This window comes from Sphaeramia orbicularis, chromosome 16 (genome assembly GCF_902148855.1).
Source record: "Sphaeramia orbicularis chromosome 16, fSphaOr1.1, whole genome shotgun sequence".
NCBI lineage: Eukaryota > Metazoa > Chordata > Actinopteri > Kurtiformes > Apogonidae > Sphaeramia > Sphaeramia orbicularis.
In genome coordinates this window covers 6,832,630-6,845,893 of record NC_043972.1, presented here as the reverse complement: position 1 = coordinate 6,845,893, position 13,264 = coordinate 6,832,630, and the positions used below count along the sequence as shown (strand labels likewise).

The following is a 13,264-nucleotide window of genomic DNA, read 5'->3' as shown; positions in this document are numbered from 1 at the left end:
GCGTCATTAATTAAAAGCATGATACAGGAATAATTGTGAGGAAAAGGCCCTGAACGCAACACTTTGATAAGACATTACATTTGGTTTGATGCGTTTACGCAGGTGTTGGAATATTTTCCAAACCTGAAACCATCAGAGCTGCTTTTCGAATCTTCTTCTTCTTCTTCTTCTTCTTCTTCTTCTTCTTCTTCTTCTTCTTCTTCTTCTTCTTCTTCTTCTTCTTCTTCTTCTTCTTCTTCTTCTTCTTCTTCTTCTTCTTCTTCTTCTTCTTCTTCTTCTTCTTCTTCTTCTTCTTCTACTATCAGTTGGCCTTCAGGCCTCGTTCCATGATTGCTCCAGTTTCACCAGTTTCTCTGGCTGCTACAAAGGGGTTTAAAAACCTGATTTCCACCCGCAGGTGTACTCAATCGCGTGAAAAATAGCAGTAATCTTTAATGAACTCGTAAATAGGATCTGGGAGAAGTGGTTACAGTCACAACAGAAGATTTAAATCGGCGCTTATTGCTGCTGAAAAGCTACTAAGTAAGTCCCCGTTTATTACACACTGCGGGCCATTTCCCTAATTATTATTTCTGAAATGGAAAGTTGTTTTTTTTTTTTCGGCACAAAGTTCAGCGTATTTAGCAGGTCTTTATTCGGAAAAAACACTGAACTGACAATACTGGAATTAGTATTCAGCCCAAGCGTGCTATAATAATAATAATAATAATAATAATAATAATAATAATAATAATAATAATGAACATTATCATTCAAATTTAACTAATTCATTCAAATTGAAAATAATGTTTATGGTACATAACCATAATATGTCCTTAATAAACGGTTCTTCTGCAGGTGACAGTACAGACTTTTGTTAATTATATTAAATATATCTGGAATATAACATAATAAGTATGTTTTGGGCATTTTACAGGTGCACATATGCAACGTTTCCTGAAGTGTTTTAATTCCTTCTTTCAGCACTTGGCCTTGGCCGATGGAAAATGTGCAACTGATCTGCGAGATTCGGTTGAAATCTCTTATCTGAAAGCAAACTTTGCAGGAATGATTACAATGCTTGTGGAAAAAAGGTGATTTTTTTTTTTGTTGTTTTTGTTTTACGAGTCTTTAAAAAATAAAACCTATCAAGACAGTTTAAAGCGTAAAGGGACACCAGTGCCAAAGGGAGATTTATAAGGCAGCTATGATAATATGTATGTGTGTATGAGAATATAAACTAAATCCCTGCAGAAATGGACTCGGTGGATCTTTCCAGAAGTATCTGATCGGAGGTCAGAACAATGGCACCAGAAGTGAGCAATCTTTTATTCCTTTCCGTGGACGCGCTCAGACACGTACGCAGTGGACAGTCACATGATGGACTTCATCGGTGACCGTGTGCGTGGACTGTGTCCTCAGGAAGTTTTATCTAACGGACACAAACAGACCGTAGGCCGCAGGACTCTGACATTTTATGATCCAAAGGTGACTCCCAATGGGTCAGGACAGTCAAGTTTACTGTTCCATTTCTCCAGAAGCTGCACACATTCTCCTTTCTTTTTATTCTTTTGCCATTTTCTTTATCATCATAGCTAGATAATTATTTATATTATTAAATTTATCATAGTAGTAGCCTAATGTTATTTTTATTTACTTATACTGTTAATAACGCCGTCCCCTCAAACTGTGAAATCTGATTGTTATTGTTAACAAATTATAGAAAATAACTTTGAAATATTCAGGTCAAGCTGAGTTATGTTTAATTATACAACAAATTAGGCTATCACAAATGACAAATTTACTTCCGAGACTTAACGATCTATCCAATATACAACACCTTCTGTTCTTCAACCCTTGATTAGGAAAGGAAGCGGTTGCACACCAAAAAAAAGTTCATAACTCAGTTTCACAGACAAAGAATACTTAATATTTTATTGTCCTTTATTGCTTTTGTTCATTGTTTGCCATTGTGTTTTATCCCGAAGCCTCCATTGTGTAAATAAATGTTCGTCCAGTGTGTTACGTTAACGCTTCATCACATAACATATTATAAGTCAAATCAGTCACAAATAATGTTTAAAAACAAAAAAAATAATAATAATTTGTTATATTTGGTTAATATTTTAACTGTGGGCCTGTGTCTTTTTCATAGGCTGCATCAATTTCAGATCTGAAAGAACAACAATGTGAAATATTTTAATATGCGGCAAAATTCTAAGTCATCGGTTGTATTTTATTGACATTGATTCATCTCAGGAGAAGTGCATATTGACACTGAGGAAGCTGACCGGTGTGGGGTTTATTCTGTCACCCTTATCTCACCGCAGGTGAACTTCCACATCCATATAAGGCCCGTGGGCGCGCGAAATAGCGTATGAAGATCACGTGGTATGATGCCTTCCTGTACTTCCAGTAAAACTATAATAACAGAGTTGATGCTGGAGCTTCAAACACCTTATGACCAAAAGCAAATAAAGAGTCAACTCTGGAAATAAGCTGTGTGTTACTTTTGCATTTAAAAACGCGAAACTGCACCATTACGTTTTTTGATTAGCCAATAAACGTAAATTCATGAATGATTTGATATTGATGTGGATTTACTTTAGTGATATAAGAAGGAGTTTATTTCCCTTTTTGTAGATTAAAATATAATACATGCTAAAATTTATGTTATCGGGTTTGTCTTGTTTGCCGTTTAGTCCAGGTATTCTATGAGCTCCAAAGCCTGAATGTCAAATTTTCCACATTTACAAACGCAACACGGCAGCAATACGGAAGCCGCGTTGCTGTTTACTGATGACGTTTCACTGAGACTGTTGAGAGATGTGGCTAACGACATTTACCGGGATGATTTTGTGATATTAAACGTCACTTTTAGAAAATAGCTTCAGGAGACAAACGGGAATCAAGTAAGCTCATATTTTCGTTGTGTTACACCCGTGGTCGCGCCGTTTAGCTCACTAAAAGGAACTTAGGGAGACTTCTTTTTAGCTGTTAGCTTAGCTTCTTTCCTGTGCTGCTGCTGTGAGTGTAACTAGCATCTGTGGCTAACTCCTCCGCAGCTGGACCGCGGTGAACGATGCTGCTAAATTTAAGACACAGAGTTATATTTAGCCACTTTGGTATCTATCATAGTATGCAAATAGACATTTCTGCCCGTGGCCACTTGTGGAAATGTAGAGTAGCTTCCAAGCTACTTAAAGTCGCTGCTCGTAACTTATTTGTATGCTACAGACAACATAAAGCTAGACAGAACACAATTAAGAGACAGCTGAAGGAAAACATGATGTCAAATGAAGGCACAGGTGTGGCTAATGACATTAATTATGACTCCATCCCATTTTCACTCTGCAAGAACCAGAGATAGCACTGATTGCATACAATGCCAAAATACTTGTGTTTGTTGACATTCGACTTTAAGTTTGACAGATTTAACATATAAGGCGTGTAATGTCCAAATGAATCCCACTCTGAATTGCATAAAAATGTTGTGTTCAATATTGAATGTGTGTCCAGGACAGGGACAGGATGTTGGAGTCCTATGTCACGCCGCTCCTGATGAGCTATGTCAACAAATACATCAAGAATCTGAAACCATCAGATCTGCAGCTCTCACTCTGGGGAGGAGATGTGGTGCTCAGCAAGTTGGATCTGAAGCTGGATGTGCTCGAACAGGTACTGTGTGCTGACTGCTAACATCTTTCTTTTTCCTTTCAGAAAAAACAAAAAACAAGATTTATGAGGATGAACAACTTTCTTTGCCAGTGATGCTTGTGTTTTCTCTGTTATTTTAATACAGTTGTGGTGCTGTGTACATTCATTCATTCATAGCTGTTGCTGTTTGAAACAACAGTAAAAAAGAAAAAAACAAAATTGGAGGGTCAATCAGTCTGAAATCTGTAGTGTAGTAATTTAAAATAGATGCAAATCCTCAGAATTGACCTGTAATGTTCGAAGTATCTGCAATGAAAGCTGTTGGAGGCTACGTAAAAAAACAAAAAGCAATTCTTGCTTGCTTAAAATGGAGGTTGTGATATTAGATATTTTAAATTACTGAATAATTTTTAACTTCAAAAGCATCTGAACTCCATTTAATTCAATAACAGATAAAATTAGAGCTAAATTACAATGTTTATATGTATGTGTGATATAAAGTGGATACAGTTGCAGCATAAAGTAAACTCTTCATATGATTTGGAATGAATCAAAAGCTCTTTTTACTCTGGTGTGTAGAATAAAGACATTTTACCTTGTCTTTTTAACAGAAGCAAACCGCAGCAATGCTTTTTTAGCCATGGTTAAAGGCAGTGTCTATACTGTTAAGTCATATCAGAGGAGCTCTGATAGATATACTTGGACATTTTGCACTGCAGTGATATTTTGACATAGTGCTCTTTTTTACACTTGTAATATCTGGATTAAATCAATCTGCCATGAGTTAAAAAAAATTCTCCTGAGTGGTTTCTGACTGCTTCTGAAGAGCAGACCAAAACACTATCTAACCCAACAGAGAGTGTGATGAAAGTTCTTATTGGAAGCAGCTTTAAGTCAACTGACAGTGGGAATTGTGTTAGGATTTTGATCTGTAACGCTACGTCAAAGTTTTGGCACTTCTTTTGTCTTTGCTCTTTTGCATTAAATTTGGAAAGCACCCCTTTATTCTTTGCTTGATAAATATGTAATTAGATCATATGCTTATTGTGAAGTGTCTTAAAACGAAACACTGTACAAGATATCAAACAGACATATTGTAAATCCATGACAGCTTTCCTTTAGAAATGTTTTTGGTGTGAGTTTGAGGAGGATTTGTAACTTGTGTGTTAGCAGTTGTGTTTTCCTGGGACTTGTTTTCCAATGTAAAAGTTCTTACACATTTTGCTAAAACTGTGATAAATATGTTATCAAGCAGTTAATTTTCTACTTGTCTTGAAACAGTGTGAAAATACTACATACCTGTGTAGATGTAAATATCTGTATAGTTCTGTCTTTTCATATTTCATGTCTTTGCATGTTCGTAGGAGTTGATGCTGCCTTTCACATTCATGAGTGGTCATATACATGAGCTACGAATCCACGTACCATGGACAAAACTGGGCTCAGAGCCTGTTGTCATCACCATAAACACGATGGAGTGCATCCTCAAACTGAGGGATGGAGCTCAGGTTAGTACCTCACTTGTATGAGAAACAAGTATCCCTGATCCTGCTACGCTGCCAAAACAGGGCTGGCCAGAAATACACGTAATTTATGTGAAAATCCCCCTCATGCCAAAGTGAAGCTTTCTCATTCCTTTTCCTTGCTGTGTTTCCAAGTCGTTTCATCATAATTTTGAAGTACAGTCTCCTTCTACTTCAATCTGCGCTCTATTTTCAGTTGCACCAAAATACTGAAGTTTTAGATATTTTTGCAAATATGTATATGTAGTCTTACATTTGGAAATAATCACTACAGAGTTCCTTGTATATTCCTTGGATATTTTTCTGTTTATATAAAATGTGACTAAGAGCTCTATGTTTTAGGGCAGTTATATTTTATTAGTGTTTGTGTTGTTTTGACTTCGCTTTAAAGAAAAGGAACCAGCTAAGATTAATATAAATTAGTGTTCACATCCACTTTGATTAAGTCATGTGCAACATTTCATGCTATAAGTACATATTTTATGTAGTCAAATTGGTGACGTATGTGTCACTTACAATATCTTTGGAGCAAAAAGCCAGTGAAACAAGGGCTCACTATCAAAAACTATCATACAGAGAGTCTATAGAGACTGTGATATTTTGTTAAAACTGACACTAGTCACTTTAGTTTGACCTTGTTAATCTGTCTGATTGCTTTTCTTCCTCAAAAAAATATTACATTATCACTTCAATCTTCAAAGCTGTAACTGCACTGTAAGAATATGAGTTTCAGTAAAGTGCACTTTGGTAATGGTTACGTCAGCTGTTTGTAAAATTATTTGCATCTACTTAATTGTTCCAAACCATACTGGTCCAAGAGGTCAGGTGGACACGGACGCATTCAATGTTGTCCGGCATGTTGGATCTTCCCTCCTCACTGTTTCAGATCAAAGTGTTTCATCATTTATACTATTTTTACTATTTTTCAATGGATCAAGAGGGTCAAGAAATGTATTCCAACTTAAAAATATTGTATAATCTAACTCTTTAACTTTTGCCATTGCAAAGAACAAAGGGTGAACTTACTCAGCACATTTCTTCCTCATGAGGGGAACGACTTCACTAACCACAATCAAGATAGTTTTGTATCTCTGTCAGATCTGAAAGCTTAAGCAACAGAAGTTGGATATTATCTTTTATCAGTTTAATGTCACTTTGAGCAATGTCATGCATCATTTTCAACAAAAGACTTGAAAACAGCTTACCTAAAGAGCACTATTTACAGTGTGTAAAGCACATTTTTCTCAGATTTGTTTTTGTAGAAGAGCCTGGTCTTACTGCTGCCACCCATGCAGTTTGCTAAATTGAAATTGGAGCTCAGCACTGGCCCGGTATTGGAAGGTTGAAGTTTCAAGGCCAGATGTCCCAGAAGAAACACATTTCATGGGAAGTCAATTACAGCTAATTATATAGACTGCGGCAAAAAGATTTGTAACACATGAGCCTGAGCTGCCTAGAACTAATGGTAAATATCATACTGTGCAGGTGGCTACTGCTTGAGTGATCAGGTTTCTCCTTCGATGGAAATTTCAACTTATTTTTTTGCTTCATACACTTAAGGTCATGCACCAGAACTGGGGCTTGTGAATGCATGTACTCTCAAAACAACTATTTGTTACAGATGTTTTCTAATAGGTTTCCAGTCAAGAAAAGATTTTGGGAGAATTGCAAATGACGTTTAGACAAATTATTCAGTGGTATGTACACCCATGAGACATAATTTGGATCAATGCCAGGCTTACAGCAGAAATCCTTCCAGCATGAGGAATGTAAATGAGCCGCTACACTTCTCCCCTATGTGAGGGAGAGGCCGGACTCAGACTGACTACTGTGTTCTCATGCCAAGAAAATGCAGCCAGTTTCCTCATATTATTTAGATTTGTGTAATTTGGTAACTTGTAATACCTTTTTATTTTATGTTCATTACATTTTGAGGATTCTTAGATCATTAAAAAAAACTGCAATATTTGTCATGTTATCCTTCGGGTGGCAAGTTCCCACAGGAAAAAATGGGAATTTGCTTAAATAAAAGAAAAGGTCTGGGACTTTGTCACATTATTCTCCCAGAAACTGGATTATATTCCTCTAGAGGCTGAATATCCTGTTCATATACATGTCAGGCCCTGGTCCAGCTTTAATCAGGTTCTAGCAAGGATGCAGAGTTTGGCATAGGTGCACATAAAACCTGGATCATAACAGTGCTCCCAGAAGCCCTAGAGTAATTTGGGTGATGGCCCACAGGATTTTCTAAAAAAAAAAAAAATGTTAAAAAATTCATGTGTAAATGGAAAATTTTACATTTTAACTTTAGTAGATTACCAGTGTTTCTTTTGAGCATTAGACAGGAACTTTGTGGTGGGCCTCATGCAGCCAAAGTGTGGAAATGATAAATTATATCATTAATATGGTTTGTTTTCATAATTACCGTTAAAGCCTGAGTGCTGGCCTGTAAAAACATCCGTACGTCTTTTGAAGTTCATTAAGGGTTGTGTAATTTGACCGGAATTATTTGGACCTTTTTAATGTTCGTGTTTTCCCTTGGGAGGAACTGGGTAATATTAGCGATATTCAGATTGCTCAATAGGACCCATCTGCAAAGCACCAAAAGCAACTCACAATTATAGTTTCCAGCGTTTGGGCGTTTAGCAGCAGTGGGAGATTACAGCTCCTGCTGACAGTGTAATTGCTTTAAATAAGCTGTAATGAGGACTTGTAGTGCAAAAAGTATGGTAATAGAAAAAATGTTGTCAACTTGTTGTTGGCATTAATTTTACAAACCAGAGGCCATGTACAAACAACATGTATAAGGTTGAATATGTGTAATATTGTCCTGAAATGAGTTGCATTATGTTCGGGCACAAACTTTAAAAATCTGTTTGTGTTGAGCTACTATTAGAGCAAAAGACTCTTCAAGTATTTATTAGTATTGGTCTCTGTTTTTAAATAGACATGATTCCGGTTTATTTTTTTTTATTATGTTTGTGCATAAGAGGCCTCCTTATATTTCTACATGCCTTACTTCTCCATTCATGGATCAGCAGTGTAAACATCTTCATGTGAAATTTGACTAAACTTTCATTTATGCACTTGAACTCAGGTGAGTAGTTCTAAGATAAACAGGTTTGTATAAGTGAATGTTACGGTCTTTGTGTTAAAAATCACATTTAATATTGTCTGTCTTTAACTTTTTGTCTGAAAATGTCACTGAGATTATCATAATTTTTTTTTTTGTTTTTTTACATCTTTTATTCTACATGGACAGCTCACACTGAAAGTCAGATTATCTGTCTAGTGTTTTGCTTGTGTTTGTTTCAGGAAATGAGTCTTCACCCAAAGCATTCACATCCTGGACAGTTTTTTTTATTGAACATATTTCAGTTGATCATAAGGTGGTGGTGTCATTTCAGGGTTTTCCAATTCCAAGATCAGTAACAACAAAATCTGAACTGAGTCCTTAATGAACACCCTAGCTGCTAACATTGACATAATAGCAAAATTACATACATTTTTTTTGTCTGTTTGACGTCTTGGTAAACTGCTCCAGATGTTGAAGATGAGGTGTGATCAACAAAGACAGAGAGGAACTGGCTGGACAGCAGTTAAACTGGCTCAAACTGTAACACTCCCAGGCTCTCTTTATTTTTTTACGAGACAAAGATAAGGGCTTGGGTTTACTGAGGAGAGCCTTTCTGGTTTTGGCTCAGCTCGCTGCTTGATCTGGGAGTTTTATGGCTGCTGAGTGCATTTGCCACTGATGTGGAGGTTCTGATTGATGCATTGCCTCAAGATGATTTGGGGAGGTGCTTCTGAGACTTGTTGGTTTGGCATATGGTCCAACAAGGCCCTTTCTTCTGTTAGATTCCTTCCAAACTATTTTTAGGGCTTTGCACCACCAGACCTCAGTGCTCCTAAATAATGGGTAATACATATGAGTTAGGGAACCCCCTCTTGAAGACTACCACCTATTAAACAAAACATAGCTACTTGGCGTTTAATTTAAATGGGAATCTACAGATGTGTATAGCACAGGTCTATAGGATGTAACTATCAATCTCACGAAACTCTCAGATGATTGTGACCTCAGCGGCGCAGTCGAATCCCCATCTTGGATTCCGGTACTGCTTTAACATGTGTGGTTTTGCCACCCAGTGACTGAATCCTTTGGGTGAATTCTTGACATATAACCCAGTGAATAGGAAACCTCTGATGTATGGACTGTTACCACCGTCTGTTGTGGTGGTCTGTTTTAAGTATGCTCTACTTTCTCTTTTAAATAGAGAAACTGAAACTCCAGTTCACACGATGAGGAGGATGTTTTATACCAACACTGAAACAATCAGAAAGGTTTATTTAAGATATGTAAGATATATTAGTTTATGCCTGTGCAGCTATGTTTTACCAGTAAGAAAGCCAAAGGAAAGGAGCATGTAAAAGGAAACAGCCTGTGGAAGTTTGCAATCAGATAGCACAAACTGGATAATCTCTGTCCCGATGCCATCCGGAAATCTTGCCTTTGATTCTCCGGCTCGCAGGGAGCAAATAGCTTACAGAGATTGCACCATAAATCCATCTGATCATCAGCTCAGCAGGGCCTTGTCTTCAGGAGTGAGGAGGCAGAGGATGAAGACGTGAAGCTCTGGAGAATGCGCTGTAGAAACACAGCCCATCTCTGAGTGTAAATAACAGAATGATGCGGTAATGTTGGCATACTGTGGATTCCTAAATGCAGGTGAAGGTCTGGAAAATGAGATAAGACAGCTACAGAGGTAGATTTAACCTCAGCACATAAACTTGTAGGTAGCTCTTATAAGGGGGTGTATGTCCAAGTACCATCCGATCGTTCAACTGAGATTATCTGGTCGGTAACGCTGTGCTTCATGTTTAACTGATCATTTGAGGCCTTAAACCTCTTGTGTAAGTCAGTAATCTAGATTTATGTCCCCATACATGTGAATCTTCTCCAGTGACCTGTTGCTCTCTGTGGATTGAGTTAATGCATCCGCAGAAAGCACAGCTACATGCGTGTCATCCCGACTTGCATCCAGCCACCACTGCCTGTGAGTCAGCCACATCTACACAATGTACAGCCATTTGTTGCTTTGTCTTTGAGGTTTCGCTTCCTGGTGGGATGAGATTACTTCAGCTCCTCAGACAGTCCTCAGACACAGGAAAGCAGTCAGGGGAAAAATTAAACCCAGCAGCTTCCTTCATCGAGTGAGTCAAACAGTGATCAATACACTCTGGGCAGGATGCTGCTGTTCCACAGCTTAATCCCTGCTCTCAGGCCATCCGGCTACAGCAATAGCTCAGTGAGGCTTATTACTTGCTCGGTGCTCCTGGTGATATTGAAGTCTGGGAAACAATTACCTCGCAGTTAAGACTAATGTTGGCCTTATTAGTGCTTTCTTTGGACAGAAAATCTGGGAAGGTATTAGGTTGCAACTTGGAACATTATTTGTTTAATTGAATTTACATGTAAGCAACCCTCTGAGTAAGAACTGCACTAATTAGGGAAGATATTTTTTCAACTGTCTGCTCTTCATCCTGCATGCTACGTTGATCACAGTGCACATTAATCCATGGCAGTAACATGACGCATTTAGCAAAGCAAAACAAACTACTTCATGATTTAAAAGAACTTTCCCTATTTTACCTTTTGTTTGTAATTCTTACTTAAACTATAACTTAACAATTGCTCCTTTGTTGAGTATTATATTTACAACATTTTGTGTATTTGCAATTATTGTACTTATCAAAATTATAATATTTGCTGTGAGTGAAAAATTCAGTCAGGCATTCTTCGTCGTACTTTATCAAAGCGTGACATGTTGTGTTTTGGATCTTCAGTAGAGGGTCAAATGTGAAGTTAAACAACAGTTTTAAGGGTTTGAACACGAGTTCAACTTACATCTGCACTTAAACTTCTGTTTACTCTGCAGGCAGACTGTCACTAAAAGGAGTAACACAGTAACAGGGTGGCTCTGTGTGTAATTTCTCATTGGATAAAGGTAGCTTGTACGACTTGATGTTACACAAACTGTGGGTGGTCTGCGTTTTATGTCCCAGAGTGAATGTGTGCTTCATTTAGCGAAGTCTCACACCTTTGACCTATGAATAATTACACTCTTATTATCGAAATCGTGACGCCAAATAAGGCTTGGTTGTTGATTTACAGATCTAGTAGCTAATTTAATGAGTGGAACGCTTTGATTTTTGAGATGAAGTTACAACACGTTTTCATCAGGAATATGGATCCCATTGTGTTTCTGGAGTAGCTCTATGTTGTGTGTGGGCATGTGAGCGAGAGTGTGCCAGAGTTGGTAGTGTTTGCTTTTATCTCGGCCGGCTCAGACCTCTGTTATGTGTGTGTAAGAGAAGAAGAATGTTATATGAATAATTGCACAACTTGTCACTCTCCATGGTGGGGGAGAAAAGAAAGGGAGATTGTGTGGAGAAGGCATATGGTTAGCTGAAAAGATAATAAACGTGCAGAAGTTGAAGGAGTTTATCGCTCTGGTTTGACATTGACCACACTGGCTCTTTAAAATGACCTACACGTTAAGAATTTACATGGTATAATCAGGTTGAATCTGGTCCAGTTTAGACACTTGAATTGACAGAACTGATTGTAGGGATACTGTGATGCTGGATCGAGAAGTATAAGGTATAATTACACCCACATTTCAGACTTCTGAAATGAATTTTTAATGACTTGAAGTGAAAGATAGGATTTTACTCTCATCTTTTGCTGTGCTTTAAATCTGGACTTCACTGTTTCTTTCTTCAATTTGAGCTTGAAATCTGCTCATTCATCTTGACACGATTTGGTTTCTGTTATTGTTTTAGGAACATCCTGATACTTGCTCCAAATACAGAGGTGTAAGCCGCCAAAAATTCCAGCATTAAACTTTAGTAAGATTATGAATATTATTCTGCAAACACTCTGGGTATAAGCAGTTATTACAGACTTTCAAATCCAATTTCAGTCTTGTGAATCATACCTTATACTTCCAAATCACACTTTTACAACTATAATTTTATTCTTTGTTTTATTATTTATGAATGTAATTTTACTTCATAAAAGGGGACTGCACTCTGGATGCTGGCCAGGGATAAGCTTTGTGTTCATCATGCTATGCAAATTTCAGTGAGAGAATGAAATACAGTACGTCTCCTTTCATTATCCTGACATGGACAATAAGAGCCTTGAGACCCACGGACAAGGACTGGGTTACAGCTTCAAGATGTTACAAGGATGCAGTTAAAATGATTTGTTTCTAAAGTGAAGTTGACAGTTTTCCATCCCTCAAGTAAGCTGATGAATGTTGACAGTACTTCAGTTGCTTTGGAACCTGGTGTATAAAAGCTATGCAAACATAAGGCCTGCTGCATTCCGCTTGCGTGCTTAAACCTCCTGCAATATGGCTTTGGTATTTCTCAACATTGACGGAAAGTCCTCTCCCATTTCTCTCTGTTTGATTTATTCTATCTTGCTGGTTTCAGAACATTGATACTCTCCAAGAACACTTAGGCCTCTATAGTTCGTGCCTTCCAGCTGCACCTCACATGTGCAATTAAGTTGTCAGAATAGCCTCAGCCACTGCTTGCGCTGTTCCTGGAGCTTGATGCCTACATCTTTCAAGGGGTGCTTATGTCTTGTATTAAGTACCTAATATTGTGTATGTAATATTGTTGCAAAGCTCTGAAGAGGGGTGTTTCCGGTTTTGACAGATGAGTGTCAGCTTATGTTAAACTCTGGGTCTGACCACTAGTTGTCAGCAACTGCGCAAAATAAAAAGCTTGAAAGATCTTCAGTAGAATAATCATTTTCTTTAATCATCTGCTTAAATATATTATATATGCCATGAAAATTAACGACGAATAACGACGAATTTCTTATTGTTCTATTTGAATTAAGAAAAAAAGAACTGGTTATGTTAAAAACTATAGCTGCTTTTAAGAATTCCACCACGTGCGTCATTCTTGACCTGACTGAAGACGGGTGCTCGGTGTTTTTTCACATGCCTAAGTGCATCTGTATGTAAGTCATAGGTCTGTGTGGAGTGTTTTATTGTAGCTAACACATTGCAGTTATTAGCATAAGA

At 37.6% G+C, this 13,264-nt stretch overlaps 1 protein-coding gene across 3 annotated transcripts in view; it reads left to right on the top strand.

Annotated features, from left to right (window-relative positions):
* The first annotated feature begins 2,783 nt into the window (after positions 1-2,783).
* vps13b (vacuolar protein sorting 13 homolog B) overlaps positions 2,784-13,264 on the top strand; it is a 464,114-nt gene continuing 453,633 nt past the window's right edge. For all 3 annotated transcript variants that reach the window (XM_030157727.1, XM_030157729.1, XM_030157728.1), the window contains exons 1-3: positions 2,784-2,891; positions 3,499-3,657; positions 5,001-5,144. In XM_030157727.1, coding sequence (XP_030013587.1) covers positions 3,511-3,657; positions 5,001-5,144 — 291 coding nt within the window. In that variant the 5' untranslated portion in view covers positions 2,784-2,891; positions 3,499-3,510. The remainder of the gene's footprint in view (positions 2,892-3,498; positions 3,658-5,000; positions 5,145-13,264) is intronic.